A 17,282-nucleotide genomic window follows, 5' to 3' on the forward strand; every position below is an offset into this window, starting at 1 on the left:
ATCATGTGCCAGTGAACCTGAACTTGAGTCATACTGTTAGCACTGAGGTGGTTTGCCCTTGTAGGAAGTCCACTGTGTGCAGCTCACCCTGTGCTATCAGCTCAAACATCAATATCACTGGCATGTCTACGTCTTATAAACTTCCAAGTAAAACAACAAAAACAATCAAGAATCTCAGAAAACTTTACTGAAATTCACTTAGATAATACCTTTAATTATACAGTGGTAGCAATTCGTTGTGCGTGGTCACACATGTACACATAGATTTTGGGTTATAGATGTGTGGTAGTAGAGTAGTGGCCTGAGGGCACACTCCATAATAAATACAAATACACACAATTAATGCTGATACGATCAGCATCTCCCTCACCAGTTTCCGCTGAATACATTTGTAGGCCTTTTTTCGCCGTGCGTGGTCACTCCTAGGGCGTGAAGCAGCACGGAGCAGTGGTGCCACCCACAGAGGTATTCTGCAGGGAGTAAAGGAGAGAAGCAGTTAAGGATGGAAAAGAGAGAGGAGTAATTAGACTACACAATACACATGGACAGACCATAGTTGCAAGAGTTGGCCTATATTGAAAGCAAATCACCCTTCGGTAGTATATTAAGTTTTACCCAAATGTCTGGCAGTGAGTCATGTAGGTGTCCATGGTTGTCACGGAGTAAGCGTGCATTTTCATATACTAATTTAAAAGCATGTTATTGTCCCTTGACCCTTTGATGACCCACACAAATGATAGGGCTGATTTTTAAAATGGATGAAACCACCCCTGAACACAATGTGTCATATACTGAATTAAACTATTCTTGTTTTAAATAAACTCGGGATTTGTCATTTGAAAATATTGCAGTATGAGATAACCGGCTGCGGGACAGCAAGATGTGCCTTGCACGTGCCTCAAACCGAAGCGCATCCATTTGTGGCGCGAGATTTCAATCCGAAAGGATCAAAGGCGCGGTGCAAATGTTTTGAAGTCTGTCAAGCCGCATTCACCGAACCTCTTTGACACATTTGACCACACCTGTCTCATCTCTGCTAGGGACGGGAACTCTCAGTGAAGATGATGAAACATATACAACAGGTGAATTTTTTTAAATATAAAGATAAACCGAAATTGACAGCTTTCTCTTGTCTAGCTAGCTAGCCACAGTTTTCACTTCCATGCGGCTAGCTAGCTAGCTACCGCCACACAACCAACCTCTAGTACGGGAAGATGTGTTATTTTCTTCAGCTATCACAATGTGTTTTTGAGTTTACTTATCCCAAATAATAGTTTGTTTTGTGTTAGGTTTTACGATCACTGATGTTACTTGCCCGTTGGGGGAGAGAACGGCTAGAAAAGTCCTTAGTCGTAGATGGAGGGGGACTACTGGTCCTGTTGTGGGCCGCGCCCGGCCTGCCACCCAGCGGCCAGGTGGTCAACTGCACAGGTATGGACAGGTCTGAATTACCTAGAAACTTTTATAAATCATGAAAAAAACATGAGGTTAGACTAGCCGTGGGTCTAGCTAATGTGTTATTTGTACAGTTGCAGTTGCAGGACCCTGGTGCTCAGGAGTCACAGTGGAAGAAATCCAACAAGGTGGGTTCTGAACTACGAAGGGTAGGAATAATTTAGACACATGGTAGTACTTGTAGTACACAGAAGGTTGAGGTAAGTTGGTCCTGTTTTGTGTTGACTTAGGGTCACACACACACACACACACACACACACACACACACACACACACACACACACACACACACACACACACACACACACACACAATCAACTCACAACTGTGCCCACAGCTTTGTGCATAGGCTCTTTAGTATATGTGCGAAGTCATGCCCTTTAATGTGTCTTGGCTTTCTGTCTTTTTCCCAACTGAGTTCCTGTGTTTATGTTCCTCTCTAATGGATTGTGTTAGAGTTCTGGCAGAGACTGGGCCCCTCTGCCTCCCCCTGCCCTGCCCCTGACCCAGAGGAACTGTGTGCCTTTACCGAAATCTACGGCCCTCTCCACTTCCTTCTGTCCTTCCAGGTGGGTGAACTACAGTACCCACCAGGCTTAGCCACACGTACACCCTGTTGGTCAGCAAGTCAGTTGAGAATAGACAAGAGAGTATCTCCACAAAATAGTGTACTGCACAATTTTAATTTTAGCCACCACACAGAGCACAGTGGGCAAACTAAAGTAACTCAATGGAAAGGTGTAACACTTGAGTGGGGTATGTGTCCTTTATTCTCCAGATCAGTGAGGTGAAACTGGACAGGTGTAAGGTGTGGTCACACACAGAGGGCTTCTTGCACAAACTGAGCCTGACTAACGCAGGGGTGAAAATTCACCTCAAATTGAAATTGGAAGGAGAAACATACCAGAGAATTTTTAGGTATATTCTCATTCTATTATTACTGCCACTGAATATATTTCATGTGTGTGTATTGTGGAATAATATTATGTTATTCATGTGTTTTACTCTGGTTTTTCTTAGTGGGAAGGCAGAGAGACTCACCCTGAAGGACCAGACTGTGATCATGGACGTTGCTTCTTCTATCACGCAGTCAGCATTACTCCCATGTCTCTTGTCATCGTATAGGTTGGAGAAACAGTTGACCTCTTTTATTCACAGTACATCATATTGTAATTATGTGCGTGTGGTGTGTGTGTCTGTGTGTTGGTCCTGCAGGCCTCCCATGTCAGTAGGAGCAGGCCTGTGGTGCCAGCGAGTCCACCCTGTATTAGGAGGTGGGTTACCTCTACTTATCCCACCTGAGGCCATGGAGAGAGGCCTGTATGGGGAGCTGCACCTCCTACCAGTCACTGTTCTCACCCCCTGTGTGCTGCAGTACCCTAACCTGGCAACCAGAGTCACACACATACAGATATCCTTTATCTATCACACACACACACACACACCTTCACTCTCATTCCTGTGTTATGTCTTGTGTGTTATATATTCATATCCCCTTGCCTTGGGGGCTAGTTGTTTAGATAAGGCCGTTTGAAAGATGTCTGAGTAGTGACAGTAGACCCTTATTCCTACTGAACCATCAGTCTTTAACCCCAGTGGTACGTGCTGCTGTACAGCCCCAGTAACCTTCCCCTGCTGGGGCCCTCAGCCTTCCTACAGCAGCTGCCTGCCTGTCTGGCCCTGGAGGGGCTGGGTCTCTCTGGGCTTACCTGTACCCCAACACACTCCACCACCTCAGGTACTGCGATGAGCAAAATATTAAATAATATATCACATTTGATTTGTTTATCTAGTGATGATAAAGTGTTTTATATAAATATATATTTTATCTAAGCATATTGTTATAACATAGAAACAATGTAAAACATGTCCTGATACACAGGTTAAATACCTACTCCTTGCAGTGAGGGATTGAGTCAGGTTTGGACAATTGTTTTGCTAATACTGTTCAGTATTTGTATTCACCAATGACTATATGGGGCATGAACTACATTTCCATAATTTAGCATTGAATAGGCGTGACTATGCAAAGATGTGTTCAGTGCATGTTGCCTATTATTATCATCAGCATGACCTAAATATTTAGAAATGACATCCAGTCCACTGAACACAGCTTGTTATGTATGCATTATTATGTTCAGACTAGGGCCTTGCTGACAAACTCATTTACTGTGTGATGACGCTAACAATCCATCTGCTAATTCCAAACAGCCATTCTTTCAACACTGTCTTACATTAACATTACTTTGCTACCACCTCTCAACAGATTCACTCTGCAGTGACACTGTGTACACTATAGACAGAGCACAGTGTCAGGAAACTGAGCAAGAAGGGATCCCCGCTGTGGATCAGAACCTCTCTCTGTTCCTGTTCCTCCAGCACAGTGACCCCTTCCACTCCCAGCTCTCTGACTTCATGGGTGAGGAAATAACCTCAACAAACAAAAGCGCTGCTTTAAGTACCCTGACTGATAAAGCTGTGGTTCACTCAAGGAGAAAATTAGTTTATGTCTTACCACAGGCTTGTTTCACTCAGTGTCAACTCAATATGATTTAACAGACAGTTAAAGTTACAGCTCACTGTGCTCAGGAGGTAGAAAGCAGACCACAGTCAAACTCCTGTTTGTCTCTTAGTTTAAATGATTGGAGTGGAGTTTAAATTTAAAACCCAATGTTGCATTATAGTGTTCTGATGTTATAAGTAATCAAAAGAACAAAACCGTTGAAGTGGCATATTTGTGATTACCCATAAACCACATGCTTACCTGTCAGCACCCTTTCTTTAGAAGACCAATTCAGTGACCTCATTGTTATTTTAATTGTGCATTCTGACATTCGAAGCAATTGTGGTTCACTCCAGGGTGACATTGAAATATCAATTTACATTGTCTCTCATCTCATCACAGTGGTTTGGCTGAAAGTTTCATGTCTTCCTGCAGCCAGCGAGGAGCTGTTAGAGCTCCACCTGGAGGATGTGTTGAGGTACAACAGGGAGGCGGTGACAGCAGCCCTGAACACACTGCTGCAGAGCATGCTGAAAGACCAGCAGCTGAGAGACCAGGCAAGTGCTCTGTACTTAAAGTCTATACACACTCACTGACTTACCTACGCAGGCACACACACATACACACACACACACACACACACACACACATACACATACACAGGGTAAAGCACTATGTACTCTGACTATACACATTGCACAAAATTCACTATCAGAGATTCTCTTCTAATCATTATATGTATGGCATTTCCCAAACCTATGTACATGTTTGGACGATTTTCTGTCTCTCTGCATGTCTCTCTGTCTGTCTGTCTCTCTTGCCTGTCTGTCTCTGTCTGGTTTTCTCTCTGTGTGTCTGTCAGTATCTGCTTACCTGTCTGTCTGTCTCTCTGTCGATATGTCTGTCTCTGTGTGTCGGCCTGCCTGTTGGTCTGCCTGTCTCTCGGTCGGTCTTCCTGTCTGTCGATCTGCCTGCCTGCCTGTCTGTTGGTCTGTCAGGCTCAGGAGAAGATGTGCTCTGCCCTGGGGGTGATGCTGAGATCTATAGGCTGTGTGGTGAGCAGCAGCACCAACATAGAGTTCAGAGCTGCCTGTCTGGACCGCATGATGGTAGCTACATAACTACTGCAATTACTGTACTGTGAAAGAGCCTAAACAATACATTTTGATCGATTTCACAGTATATGACTGGTGACTCAGTGTGTGTGTGTGTGTGTGTGTGTGTGTGTGTGTGTGTGTGTGTGTGTGTGTGTGTGTGTGTGTGTGTGTGTGTGTGTGTGTGTGTGTGTGTGTGTGTGTGTGTGTGTGTGTGTGTGTGTGTGTGTGTGTGTGTTTTAGGTGCAGGACACCTATGAGCTGTCAGCCTCTCTCCATGAGTCTCTACAGAGAGTCACAGCTGGCCGTGTAGTGCCTAGTGGCAGGTGTTACTGGGGACAGGTCAGTGGGATGTGAATCCAGGGTGTTGAGTCCAGTGTATTATACTAGGGCCCTGTGTTTTGCACAATCATGTGACATGGCAAGATTTTATCCTGTATTTTAAGCCTTATCCAGAAATTTGAATTACACCAAAAAATAAAGCAATTGTCTGAGGATGGTGCTGGACCATCTGACATACAAAGAAAAGGGGACAGTGATGAAAAAGCTTTAAATAAAGGTTGAAATCCAGGCATGCCACTTATGATACAGTATTTGTGGATGTCCACTAATAAATTATGCCATGTAAACAATGTATAATATGATATATTGTGTTATGATAAGTGGCCAAGTCTAACACTATGGTTGTGTTACTGCTTTGAAATGTTCTAGATTGTGCTGGACTTGAGTTCAGTATTATAAATACCCTTGTAGCCGTGGCTAGGGTATGTGAGCATATGATTTACTAGTCCTGTGTTTACCACTGTGTTCCTTAGGCGGACACACTCACCTGCAGCAGACCTTCCAAGAACTTTGCAAGTGGGAATGAAATCTGAACATGCTGTTTCGTGCTCTTGTATCATAACAGTCAATTCATTGTATTTGTTTTGTATTATATATTGTGATATTTATTAAGTGCGATATAAATATGTATGTTTCTATGATATGAATGTAAATTAAAACTGGAAGACACAGCGAGACATAATTTTTTTCTCTGTATTCATGTATTTTATGGATTTAAACATTAAGCGTCACTATCAAAATAAACAGTAGATGGCAGTGCAGCTTGGCAAATACACCTAGCGCATCGTTTTGTAGCTCTAGGGTTTGATCTGTGACGTCTAATCCGGCCGCCAACATCTGCGACGAATTTTCGCGGCAAAATCGATGAGAAGTGTACGGAAAGGTAATGGTAGTTTCCCGACTGCTATTGTTATTATTAATCAAGTTATTGTTGGTTGTCGTATAACTTGTTAGCTAGTCAACGTTTAGTTGGTTCACGTATTTGGGAATCATAATGATGTCTGAAGTGGTAGCAAGGCTGTGAAAATGGCTAGTTAGCAGGCTTTTTAACTATCACAACATTGTTCTTGGCAGCAGTTGGCTGATTTATCTTGTTTTATTTGTAGTTTTTTTTCCTTATCAGATATTCCACACGTAAATTGGCTCAGTTAATTTGTAAAACAATGGCATTAGTAAATGCAGATCGAATCGAATCGGAGCTGAACATTTTCGACATTGTTTGTGGAGACGACATATTGGACAAGAGTAAGTGCAATTTTCTTCTTCCCTCGGTCTTATCCCATTAAGCAAACAAACTTGCTTTGCTAATGTTTTGTTAGCCAAATGATCAGTGATCTTGGCATAATTTCTACTTATTTTCCAGTGTTGGAGCAGTGTCTGTGCAACAGGTTGCAGGGGGATGAGATAGTTCTGGAGTGGGTGGCTTTCAGCACCACCAAGGGAGGATTGAAACTCAGTTTGAACACACTGGATCAGTTTGAGCATGAGGTGGGAGAAAGACACATGACCCCTTTCTCACTCTCACACACTCGCTTGGTGTTCATTGTTGCATGTCTGATCTTGGGCTGCTGCAGGTTCTAAACAAGAAATACAAGGCCAAGCCGGCCATCGCAAAGCGAGAGGAATCACACAACAGAACCAGGGATATCAACTCGCTGCATGACCTGTATCCTCTACAGTTTATACACACACAATCTCTATCTCAGTGTTAAATGTTTCGCTTAGGATTGCTGAAGAAATATTCCAGTGTGTGTTTATATGTTAGACAGTTTGAACAATACAGGACTTTATCTGGTGCTGTCCTTTAACTTTGCCTTTCCAGAATCAAAGCAGAAGAAGAAGAGGAGAGTCTTCTGGACTCCTATTCCACCCCAGCTAAGGTATTTTACACATACACTCACTGGACAGTTTATTAAGTACATCCATCTAGTAACGGGTTGGACATCCCCTTCACCTCCAGTGGTGTGCCTAATAAACTGTCTGTTGAGTGCATGTCTCTGCAAATGTTACTTTCAGTGAGGTGTCTGTCTGTTGATATGTGTTGTACAAAGCATTACCTCTGCTCTGTGTATTTTTAGGGTTCTCAGAAGCGTGCCCTGACCACCCCAGAACACCCCCAGTCTAAGAGGAGTGCAGCTCTTATAGCCAGCCCTGGCCTGCTGCTGTGCTCAGCCAGCTTCTCCCCCAGGTACACCACACACAACTACATACACTATATATACAAAACTGTGGACATCCCTTCAAATTAGTGGATTCTGCTATATCAGCCACACCCGTTGCTGACAGGTGTAAAACAATCGAGCACACAGCCATACAATCTCCATAGACAAACATTGGCAGTAGAATGCCCCCACTGAAGCTCTTACTTTCAAAGTGGCACTGTCATAGGATGCCACCTTTCCAACAAGTCCGTTCGTACAAATTTTGCCCTGCTAGGGTTGCCCCAGTCAACTGTAAGCGCTGTTATTGTGAAGTGGAAATGTCTAGGAGCAGCAACGGCTCAGCCGCGAAGTAGTAGGCACACAAGCTCACAGAACGGGACCTTGTGAGTGCTGAAGTGTGTGGCGCGTAAAAATGGTCTGTCCTCGGTTGCAACACTCACTACCGCGTTCCAAACTGCCTCTGGAAGCAACTTAAGCACAATAACTGTTTGTCTCGATATTCATAATTCAAAAGGCACACGCACATCTGAGCTGTCTTTTTTGCAGGTGCATGGTAACAGTTGAATAAAATGAGAAAAAATAAGAAACCTGCACACTGCTCTTGATAGTATCACTGCTCTTTAATAAGCTTTACGTGAGGCGATAAGTAAAGCTTATTAAAGAGCAGTGATACTATCAAGAGCAGTGTGCAGGTTTCTTATTTTTTCCCGTCTGGAAATTCCTGAAATGGGTTTCCATGGCTGAGCAGCCGCGCACAGGCCTAAGATCACTATGCGCAATGCCAAGCTTCTGCTCGAGTGGTGTAAAGCTCGCCACCATTGGACTCTGGAGCAGTGGAAACGCGCTCTCTGGAGTGATGAATCACGCTTCACCATCTGGCAGTCTGAAGGGTTTTGCGAATGCCAGGAGAATGCTGCCTGGCCCAATGCATAGTGCCAACTGTAAAGTTTAGTGGAGGAGGAATAATGGTCTGGGGCTGTTTTTCATGGTTCTGGCGCCGTCCCTTAGTTCCAGTGAGGAGAAATCTTAACGCTACAGCATACAATGACATTCTAAACGATTCTGTGCTTCCAACCTTGTGGCAACAGTTTGGGGAAGCCCTTTCCTTTTTCAGCATGACAATGCCCCCGTGCACAAAGAGGTCCATACAGAAATGGTTTGTTGGGGTCATTGTGGAAGAACTTGACTGGCCTGCACAAAGCCCTGACCTCAACCCCATACAGAAATGGTTTGTTGGGGTCATTGTGGAAGAACTTGACTGGCCTGCACAAAGCCCTGACCTCAACCCCATCGAACACCTTTGGGAAGAATTGGAACGCCGACTGCGAGCCAGGCCTAATCGCCCAACATCAGTGCCCGACCTCACTAATGCTCTTGTGGCTGAATGGAAGCAAGCCCCCGCAGCAATGTTCCAACATCTAGTGGAAAGCCTTCCCAGAAGAGTGGAGGCTGTTATAGCAGCAAAGGGGGGACAAACTCCATATTATTGCCTGTGACTTTGGAATGAGATGTTTGACGAGCAGGTGTCCACATACTTTTGGTCATGTAGTGTACATGGATACACCGCTACAATCATCTGTGAATACACACACACTCACCCTTGCCTTATCCCCAAATGTGTCCTCCTCCTCTCTGCAGTGCGACCCCTTCTCAGAAGTACAGTCAGCGTGGAGGTCGGGGGGAGGTGGTGTCTACATTTGGGGCCATCCAGGGCACACGTTGGGCGGGGAGGAAAGGGCAGATGAATGGGGTTCAGCTGGAGCTCCTAGAGGGATCAGAGGACTCTCTGATTAACAACTACAAGTACATGTTCCAAAGGCTGAGGGACGTCCGCAACGGTAGGGAACCAAACTACAACTGCGATAGTTATTTTAAACATCTTTATTGGATTATAGTAGGATTGTGATTACACAACTACTTCCTTATTCCTCATCCTTCATTCATCTTGACTGTTAGATCAGTAGTGTTGTTTTTGGACTTTCTATTGAATATTTTTATGTGCCGACGTGAATGTTGTCTTTTGTCTTTGCCAGTGTTGACCGAGAAGATTGAGGAGCTGGGAGAGGAACTGAGGACAAACTTCAACATAGAAGAGTTCTCCCCTGTGTCTCTTCCTGCTCAGGTACTTACAGGCAGCTCACTGCCTACCATTCACTCTCACACAGTATGTTCCCTCCTGTTCCCCCTGTTACTTTCACTGCTGTGTGTGGGGATGTGTGTTAATTTCTCTTCTCTCTCTCTGTCTGTAGGACAGTGTGACTGTACTGGGACAGGTGTGCTGTGACAGTAATGGGAAGCTTAACTCTCAATCAGTGCTGTTGGAGGCAGGGCCTGATCAGGGTGGGCGGCAGGTGCCAGTAGACCTGTCTGAACTCAGAGAATACTCACTCTTCCCTGGACAGGTGGTCGTCATGGAGGGGATGAATACCTCAGGGAGGAAGTTTGTGGCATCTAAACTCTTTGAGGTCAGTGGGATTCTTCTAAAACACCTTTGTTTAATTTCCTGGATCCTGATCAAGCCCATTCCAGGACTAAAAGCTCTGTTGGAGATTCTCAAGCTGACCACTATGACTTCTAAGTTCTTGTTTAATTGTTTGATATTTTCAATCTCTTAGGGTGTCCCTCTCCCATTCTACTCTACTCCCATCAAACAGGAAGTGGACATGGACATTCCTGATGGTAAGGAAGGGAACTGAGTATGCACCACACACACTTAAACACCCTAACGTCCCTGCTCTAACACAGTATCAGAGCAGCTGATTGTAGTGGTGGCCTGTGGCCCCTACACCCCCTCTGACAGCTCTCTTAGACCCCCCTCCCTAACGTCCCTGCTTTCCCACAGTTCCAGAGCAGCTGATGGTGATGGTGGCCTGTGGTCCCTACACCCCCTCTGACGGCCTGACCTTTGACCCCCTGGTGGACCTCATCAACGTCATCGCCAGGGACCGCCCTGACGTTTGCATACTGGTCAGTAGAATTGACATGTTTTCACGAGGTCACACTCACTCACTCATTGACACACTTTTTTGCTCTTTGGCTGAAGTTTGTCCCTCACATCTCCTCTCTAACCCACAGCTGGGACCCTTTGTGGACTCCAAACATGAGCAGATAGAGGTACCTTTTCATTCTCTCTGTCTTGGCTACTGACTCAAGTTATTTTTCAATATCTAGGATGTTGACTTGCATTTTATATCAGAAGTTGATTGTTTTTTCTTTCTTTGTGTGTGACAGAAATCTCTGGTGACGGAAACGTTTGATGCCATCTTCTCCAGATGTGTGGGAAGCATTGTGGAAGGCACCAAAGGGTAAATATGACTATATATTTACCTATTTACTACACTGTTACTACACCCACACTGCTTCATTTGACCCCCTACATACCAACCACATTAGCTCAAACTCTTCCCTTGCTGTTGTAAACACAGTTCTGCTTCCTCCTCAGAGTTGGATGTCGGTTGGTATTTGTTCCCTCCCAGAGAGATGTCCACCATCACTTCATTTACCCACAACCCCCTTTCATCCTGCCGGACCTCAGCAAGGATGACGCAAAGGTGAAATGGCCCACGTGATGTCATTCAGAACTGAGACACCTGCTGTCACTCAGAAAATAGAATGTTTTATCATACAAAAAGTATTCGGTCATAGAAAAACAGTATGCTTTACTTCAACGTTACATTTGTTTTTTTTCCATTGGCTCTTCAGCGTGTGACCCTGGTGCCTGACCCCTGCACCCTGCTCATCGATGGCGTGACCTTTGGCCTGACCTCTACAGACATCCTTTTCCACATGGGAGCAGAGGAAATCAGCTGGTGAGTGCATGTGTGTTCGGTTCCAAACCTCTACATTGTATCTCGTTGGTGTTCACAGATGTATGTTGCTTAACATGACTGATCCTTCGATCAAAGTGTTTATGAGGTGATACTGTTCTGTGTTTCAGTGCCTCTGGCTCGGACAGATTCTCACGCATCTTGAAGCATATGCTGACCCAGAGAAAGTGAGTGAGCGCAGGGACAGAGGGGTCTAAGGGATTGATTGATTGAATTATTTTTTTACAATTTAAGAACACAATACAACCACAAATGTGGATACAATGCATAACATGTTTTGTCTAGGATAACACAAATAACTTATTTCCATTGTGTTAAAAAATATCAAACGTTACACATTAGGAGATAAAGCTGAATTGTAGGTAACATCACATGGCCAAAATAATGGGGGGAGTGTTTAGCTTAAAGGGCATAGATTCCACACACTACTATCCTGTGTCCACACAGTAATTATTTCACTTTCTGGCTATTGTTCTTGGACTCGTTTGAGGGCAAGAATAATTAATTTCTTCCCTGTTCTGTGTGCAATATATAGCTACTACCCCTTGTACCCGCCTGTGGAGGAGGTGAACATGGACTATGAGAAGTTCCAGGGTTACGGCCAGATGCCCCTCAGTCCCGATGTGCTCATCGTCCCCTCCGAGCTACGCTTCTTCATCAAGGTGAACAACATAGCTGGTTCACACAGTGGAAACACTCTCTCTCTTTCTATCTTTCTCGCTCTCTCTCACACACACATATTTACAATGAAGCTTAAAAAAAACTTCTTTTTTTTTTCACAGGATGTGATTGGCTGCGTGTGTGTCAATCCTGGACGCCTGACCAAGGGCCAGGTGGGAGGGACTTACGGCAGGCTGCTCATCCAGAGGAGCGCCCCATCGATAGATGGGAAGAGAGTCAGTCCCTGTGTGGCCGGCCAAGTGGTCAAGATCTAATCTGATTGAAGACTGACTGAAGATTGATTTCTGTCCCTATCTCTCTCATCTTCTTCATATTACAAAAGTATCTATTCTACAACGACTATTAATGTAGCTAGCTGCTTACTGTAATTTAATTTGATAATTTGCTCAGTCCTGTATATGTTTGGTATTCTACTGAATCACTCCTTATTTTAGTGGAGTTTTCCAAAGACATGATGATATTGGGCACTTCAATGATTATCAGTCATCCATTCTGATTCTCACACTATTCTTGTCAATAAATAATTATTTCTCAATCTGCTTATTGTTGTATTTATTTTCAGTTGCCATTGTTCAACCAATGATTTTTCCACTGCAATTTGTTATTTTTTACATGAGAATGCTCAAAAGGGGCCCTTCTATTTTGATAAGGTGAAAACGTTTCTTGAACCCAGCTACACGCGCAGGCGCAGAGGACATTTTGACAACTGCACTGAGCAAACATGGCGGCGGCCGTAGATAGTGTTGTGAAAGTGTAAGTTGTACTTTATTTTTTAAACGAGTAGGTGCATTTTACACGTTAAGAGATTTTTGTCCCGACGTAGGAGTTTACAATGTATTGGAAACTATGTAGAACATTACTATTTGCCCAATCTTGACAGCAAAGCGTTGGCTACATGTAGCTAGCCAACTAGCTATGGCTATTGTTTCTCTTGCTAACCAGCTAGCAAGTTTAGCTAGCTTATGTTAGACAGCGTTTCAATTGAAAACGATTGTCATTTTAACTTATTGTAGCTGGTTGGATTAGAAGACGGAAGTTCATAAACGGTCTACAAAGATTATGGTGTAAATATAAATTGCACCTAACGTTAACTACGTAGCTACGTAGCTGGCTTTCTAGATAGGCCCATCTTTCACTGAGACCAGCGTAGCTAGCTTGCCAACCATTGAAGCGCAGCCTGTCTGCGGTTCTTCATTGTCTACCTGCCGTCTCTGTATTGTTCGCTATAGTAGCCAGGTGTTATCCTGAAATATTAAAGTGAACGGGGGGGTCCTGTACCACTATACAGAATTATTCGTTTTGAAATGGTTAGAATAAAGACTATGATAATTTCTAGTCTAGCATGAGTGTGTTTTCTTGTTTCAGGCTCGGGGAGCAGTACTATAAGGATGCTATGGAACAGTGCCACAGCTACAATGCTCGTCTGTGTGCGGAGAGGAGCATCCTTATGCCTTTCATCGACTCTCAGACGGGTGTTGCTCAAAGCAACTGCTACATCTGGATGGAGAAGAGACACCGGAGTGCAGGTCTGTAGCAAAGACGTGCGCACACACATTCACTCCCGCAAAAGCACACTTTAATGATAAACATTTATTAATCTATATATGTTTTGTTCAGGCATGGCTCCTGGGCAGCTGTATAGCTATCCGTCTCGACGCTGGAGGAAGAGACGGCGGTCCCACCCTCCTGAGGACCCCCGTTTGGCCTTCCCACCCATCAAATCAGGTACAATTCCTCATCCTATGGGTTTTTATTATTTGTTCTTTATATGTCAGAGGGCGTAGTGCTGCCTGTTAGTCTTCTGCCTCCTCAGTTTTGAATAAGCCTCTCGGTCTCTCTCTCTCTGTGTGTGTGTAGCGGAGCTGGAGCTGGGTCTGAAACGGGATGTTGTGGGAACGGTGGACGGCAGCAGCCTGGAGGCCCTGCTGAAGGGGGAGCCACTGGAGAGGAGGGGCCCGCCAGATCCCCGTGCCCCGGAGGAGAACCCAGCCACACCTGAACCCGTGGCCGCCACAGTCTCCAGCCACACCTCCTCTGGACGCATCCGTAAGGTTAGATGGGACCTCTGTTTTTTTTTTTTAAGCACATTTTACAAACGAGGCTCTAGATTCCTAATACCCTTTACAAAAAGGTTTGTGTTGCTCCCAATGCTCTGTCAGTGCACCTGTCTTATCTTGAACTCTGCTTTCAGAGGGTGCTGGACCACGATGACTACCTGGATGATCTGGATGATGAGGACTTTGAGGATGAGACCCCGAAGAGACGAGGGAAGGGCAAGTCCAAGGGTCGTGGAGTGGGAAATGGAAAGAAGAAAATGGAGGCAGCCGCTGCAGCCTTGGAGGAGCAGGACAAACCATACGCCTGTGACAGTGAGTATACATTTATTTAATCTAAATTCTGTTGTGTGATGACTTACTCCATAATGCTGTGTGTGTTTGCAGTCTGTGGGAAGCGCTATAAGAACCGTCCGGGCCTGAGCTACCACTACACACACTCCCATCTGGCGGAAGAAGAGGGGGAGGACAGAGAGGAGATAGAGTCCCCTCCCCCCCGGCGCCAGCCTGAGGAGCACAAGAGTGAGTCACTGTCTGGAATGATAGCAGCTAGAATCATGAGTCACAGTCTACTATAGAGCTGGTCACATTTCTATTATAGATCTAGAATCACTCCTGCTTATCTCATGATACCAGACCTGAGTCAAATGCATGTCTTAACAGTTTACTACTTAATTTACTACAATGGAATCAATAGAATAGTCCCAAAAGTGCATACCCAAAGCTAAATGAAGCACACCTCAAGAGCGAGTCAAACTATTACAAAGTTAGTCTCTCTACTGTAGTTTCAGTGGGATGTTGGTGTTCTAGGGCAGGTTGAGTGTATTGTCTTTCATTCTCATTGTTCTCTGTTTCCTCTCTTATCCCAGCTCCTAAGAAAGGCCCTAACGGTCTGGCCCTGCCCAACGACTATTGCGACTTCTGTCTGGGAGACTCCGCCCACAACCAGAAGACTGGCCAGTCAGAGGAGCTGGTGTCCTGCTCAGACTGCGGACGCTCAGGTAGGAACCTCCCACCAATGTCCCACATTTCCATTAAAGGGATAGTTCAGGCAAAATCTATATTTGGGTGGAATTACCCTTACCTTAAGTTGTCTGAAGGCCCATGGTGACAGAATCCACAATAATCTATTATTTATTTCTGCCACAGCCAGGAGTTGGCATCTTCAAAATGCATTAATGTAAACAGCTGAACTGATGTTAGCAGTGCTGCACTATAACTCCTTAGTCTGGCTCTGTTTCAGTGTTCTGTGGATGTATTTCAACCTTTATTTACCCAGGTTGGTAAGTCATTGAGAACAGACCTGTGACTGTCTCCCTTCAGGTCACCCGTCCTGCCTGCAGTTCACAGATGTGATGATGGCAGCTGTGAAGACGTACCGCTGGCAGTGTATCGAGTGCAAGTGCTGCAACGTCTGTGGTACCTCAGAGAACGACGTGAGTCCTGCTCCACCTCTGCCTTTTCATACTTCTCCTTTTCTTTGTCTCCTCACACACACTGTTTCTGTCTGTCAGGACCAGCTGCTGTTCTGTGATGACTGTGATCGAGGATACCACATGTACTGCCTCAAGCCTCCTATGACTGAGCCCCCAGAAGGTATGTCAGTCTAACCACAACACATGTACTGCCTCAAGCCTCCTATGACTGAGCCTCCTATGACTGAGCCCCCAGAAGGTATGTCAGTCTAACCACAACACATGTACTGCCTCAAGCCTCCTATGACTGAGCCCCCAGAAGGTATGTCAGTCTAACCACAACACATGTACTGCCTCAACCCTCCTATGACTGAGCCTCCTATGACTGAGCCCCCAGAAGGTATGTCAGTTTAACAACAACTCCTCTTTTACTTCAATGAAGCCTGTTGTACTGGTGAGTTTGCCTGTATTAATCACTCTCTGTCTGTTTCCAGGGAGTTGGAGTTGTCACCTTTGCCTGGCGCTGCTGAAGGACAAGGCATCTATATACAAGCAGCAGAGCCCCACCACAGAGGATGAATAGCGGTTAGTTATCAGTGTCTTTGGGGCCACCCCTGAGTAACCCACCCTGCCCTCAGCCAGGGAACCCCACCTTATACAACGACAGTAGCCCTCACACCCAGGTCCACACCCCCTCAATGACCAGGAGGTAGGGTCTGGTTGGGGACTGGAGAGGAGGGAGTCCACTCACCACCACCCTGTTGGCAAGCCCCACCCCTTGCTGTCTTTCCTTCTATCATGGCTGTTAACTCACCTGGACTGTTACACACTCTGCAGAGACCACATTAGAAAAAAAGGATTCTCACGCTAACTATTCCCCCAACTCAACCCCCCCCCCCCTCCTTTATATGGTGTGGACTGCTAAGACAGGCAGTGTGCTTAATTTGTTGCCAAATTATCTATTTTTACTTCTTAAATGTGTATGGATTTAAGGATTTCAAAATATTATCACATTGAGGGATATTAATAGTGGACTTTTGTCTGTGTACTTCTTTTGGATGTTTTAAAAACATTTATCTCAAAGGTTCTGCAACGACAAAACATTTTAAGAAACCTCTGGTGCCAAGGTCCGTATGTTGTCCCAAATGACACCCTATTCGCTTTACTGTGCACTTCTTTTGACCAGGGTCCAATAGGGTGCCTTTTGGGAGGCAACCATAGTCATTCTATTGTGACTGAATCACATCTTACTGCCGGTCTGATTTTAAACCTAACATTATTGAACATTTGTCAGCTATCATCTTTATGGTTTATGTAGCTGTTCATATCTGTGCCACAATGAGCGAGGCACATTGCATGCAGACTTGCACCTGTACTTGAGTACGACTGCACACACTCACACAATTCTTTACTTTATTTTTTTTACATTTTATATAATCACTTGATATTCCATGGAGCAGGGGATTTTTTTTCTAGTTGAATTTTGTAAAGTACCGGTATATATTAACGTCAATGGGGGGGGGCATATTACTCAATTCCAGTACTGTATGACTTTTTCTATTTGTTTTTAGTGACATTGATTTATCTTCTTTTGTGATGTTAATGATCTCCATAGAGTATTTGTTATGGTAAATAATGTATTTTTATTTACTTTTTTTGTATTGAAACTGCTTTTGCCCTATTAAAATGTCCATGTATCTGCTAACAGTTTCTTAGGGAAGCGGACATATAGGAAATTCTCAAGCTTCT

General features: G+C 44.7%; 3 protein-coding genes across 5 annotated transcripts; all 3 read left to right on the top strand.

Annotated features, from left to right (window-relative positions):
* Positions 1-881: 881 nt before the first annotated feature.
* On the top strand, positions 882-6,054 carry top6bl (TOP6B like initiator of meiotic double strand breaks). Its single transcript, XM_071395247.1, has 13 exons — positions 882-1,082; positions 1,290-1,431; positions 1,530-1,583; positions 1,912-2,024; positions 2,234-2,373; positions 2,476-2,544; positions 2,671-2,866; positions 3,058-3,193; positions 3,722-3,874; positions 4,394-4,515; positions 4,957-5,067; positions 5,296-5,394; positions 5,868-6,054. The coding sequence occupies exons 1-13, from the start codon at positions 1,062-1,064 to the stop codon at positions 5,925-5,927; spliced, it is 1,416 nt and encodes a 471-aa protein (XP_071251348.1). The 5' UTR covers positions 882-1,061; the 3' UTR covers positions 5,928-6,054.
* An 85-nt stretch (positions 6,055-6,139) lies between these two features.
* pola2 (polymerase (DNA directed), alpha 2) lies at positions 6,140-12,599 on the top strand. Of its 2 annotated transcripts, none has more exons than XM_071399291.1 (18): positions 6,140-6,277; positions 6,501-6,639; positions 6,758-6,882; positions 6,969-7,060; positions 7,217-7,274; positions 7,473-7,582; positions 9,195-9,394; positions 9,590-9,678; positions 9,806-10,021; positions 10,172-10,235; positions 10,399-10,523; positions 10,632-10,670; positions 10,788-10,861; positions 10,999-11,107; positions 11,259-11,365; positions 11,494-11,550; positions 11,919-12,045; positions 12,166-12,599. In XM_071399291.1, exons 2-18 carry the CDS (start codon positions 6,558-6,560, stop codon positions 12,316-12,318), a joined length of 1,827 nt encoding a protein of 608 aa, XP_071255392.1. In that variant the 5' UTR covers positions 6,140-6,277; positions 6,501-6,557; the 3' UTR covers positions 12,319-12,599. The 2 variants fall into 2 exon arrangements, with proteins under 2 accessions (XP_071255392.1, XP_071255393.1); XM_071399292.1 differs by having other exon boundaries at positions 6,190-6,277; positions 6,518-6,639.
* A 127-nt stretch (positions 12,600-12,726) lies between these two features.
* LOC139574574 (zinc finger protein ubi-d4-like) lies at positions 12,727-17,238 on the top strand. Of its 2 annotated transcripts, XM_071399297.1 has the most exons (10): positions 12,727-12,817; positions 13,430-13,590; positions 13,682-13,789; positions 13,922-14,115; positions 14,256-14,433; positions 14,506-14,640; positions 14,988-15,119; positions 15,442-15,554; positions 15,633-15,714; positions 16,028-17,238. In XM_071399297.1, exons 1-10 carry the CDS (start codon positions 12,786-12,788, stop codon positions 16,114-16,116), a joined length of 1,224 nt encoding a protein of 407 aa, XP_071255398.1. In that variant the 5' UTR covers positions 12,727-12,785; the 3' UTR covers positions 16,117-17,238. The 2 variants fall into 2 exon arrangements, with proteins under 2 accessions (XP_071255398.1, XP_071255397.1); XM_071399296.1 differs by having other exon boundaries at positions 15,442-15,714.
* Positions 17,239-17,282: the final 44 nt, after the last annotated feature.

Source organism: Salvelinus alpinus, chromosome 4 (assembly GCF_045679555.1).
Source record: "Salvelinus alpinus chromosome 4, SLU_Salpinus.1, whole genome shotgun sequence".
NCBI lineage: Eukaryota > Metazoa > Chordata > Actinopteri > Salmoniformes > Salmonidae > Salvelinus > Salvelinus alpinus.

What these genes read in the sequence shown, in the direction of transcription:
- LOC139574574 (XM_071399296.1), top strand. Translation starts at nt 12,786, where the DNA reads ATGGCGGCGGCCGTAGATAGTGTTGTGAAAGT. An exon ending in CCTCTGGACGCATCCGTAAG is followed by an intron (nt 14,116 to 14,255) that starts GTTAGATGGGAC and finishes CTCTGCTTTCAG; the next exon opens with AGGGTGCTGGACCACGATGA. An exon ending in CTCAGACTGCGGACGCTCAG is followed by an intron (nt 15,120 to 15,441) that starts GTAGGAACCTCC and finishes GTCTCCCTTCAG; the next exon opens with GTCACCCGTCCTGCCTGCAG.
- top6bl (XM_071395247.1), top strand. Translation starts at nt 1,062, where the DNA reads ATGATGAAACATATACAACAG. An exon ending in ACATACCAGAGAATTTTTAG is followed by an intron (nt 2,374 to 2,475) that starts GTATATTCTCAT and finishes GGTTTTTCTTAG; the next exon opens with TGGGAAGGCAGAGAGACTCA. An exon ending in GCAGGTGTTACTGGGGACAG is followed by an intron (nt 5,395 to 5,867) that starts GTCAGTGGGATG and finishes TGTGTTCCTTAG; the next exon opens with GCGGACACACTCACCTGCAG.
- pola2 (XM_071399291.1), top strand. Translation starts at nt 6,558, where the DNA reads ATGGCATTAGTAAATGCAGATCGAATCGAATCGGAGCTGAACATTTTC. An exon ending in AGACGACATATTGGACAAGA is followed by an intron (nt 6,640 to 6,757) that starts GTAAGTGCAATT and finishes CTTATTTTCCAG; the next exon opens with TGTTGGAGCAGTGTCTGTGC. An exon ending in CCTATTCCACCCCAGCTAAG is followed by an intron (nt 7,275 to 7,472) that starts GTATTTTACACA and finishes GTGTATTTTTAG; the next exon opens with GGTTCTCAGAAGCGTGCCCT.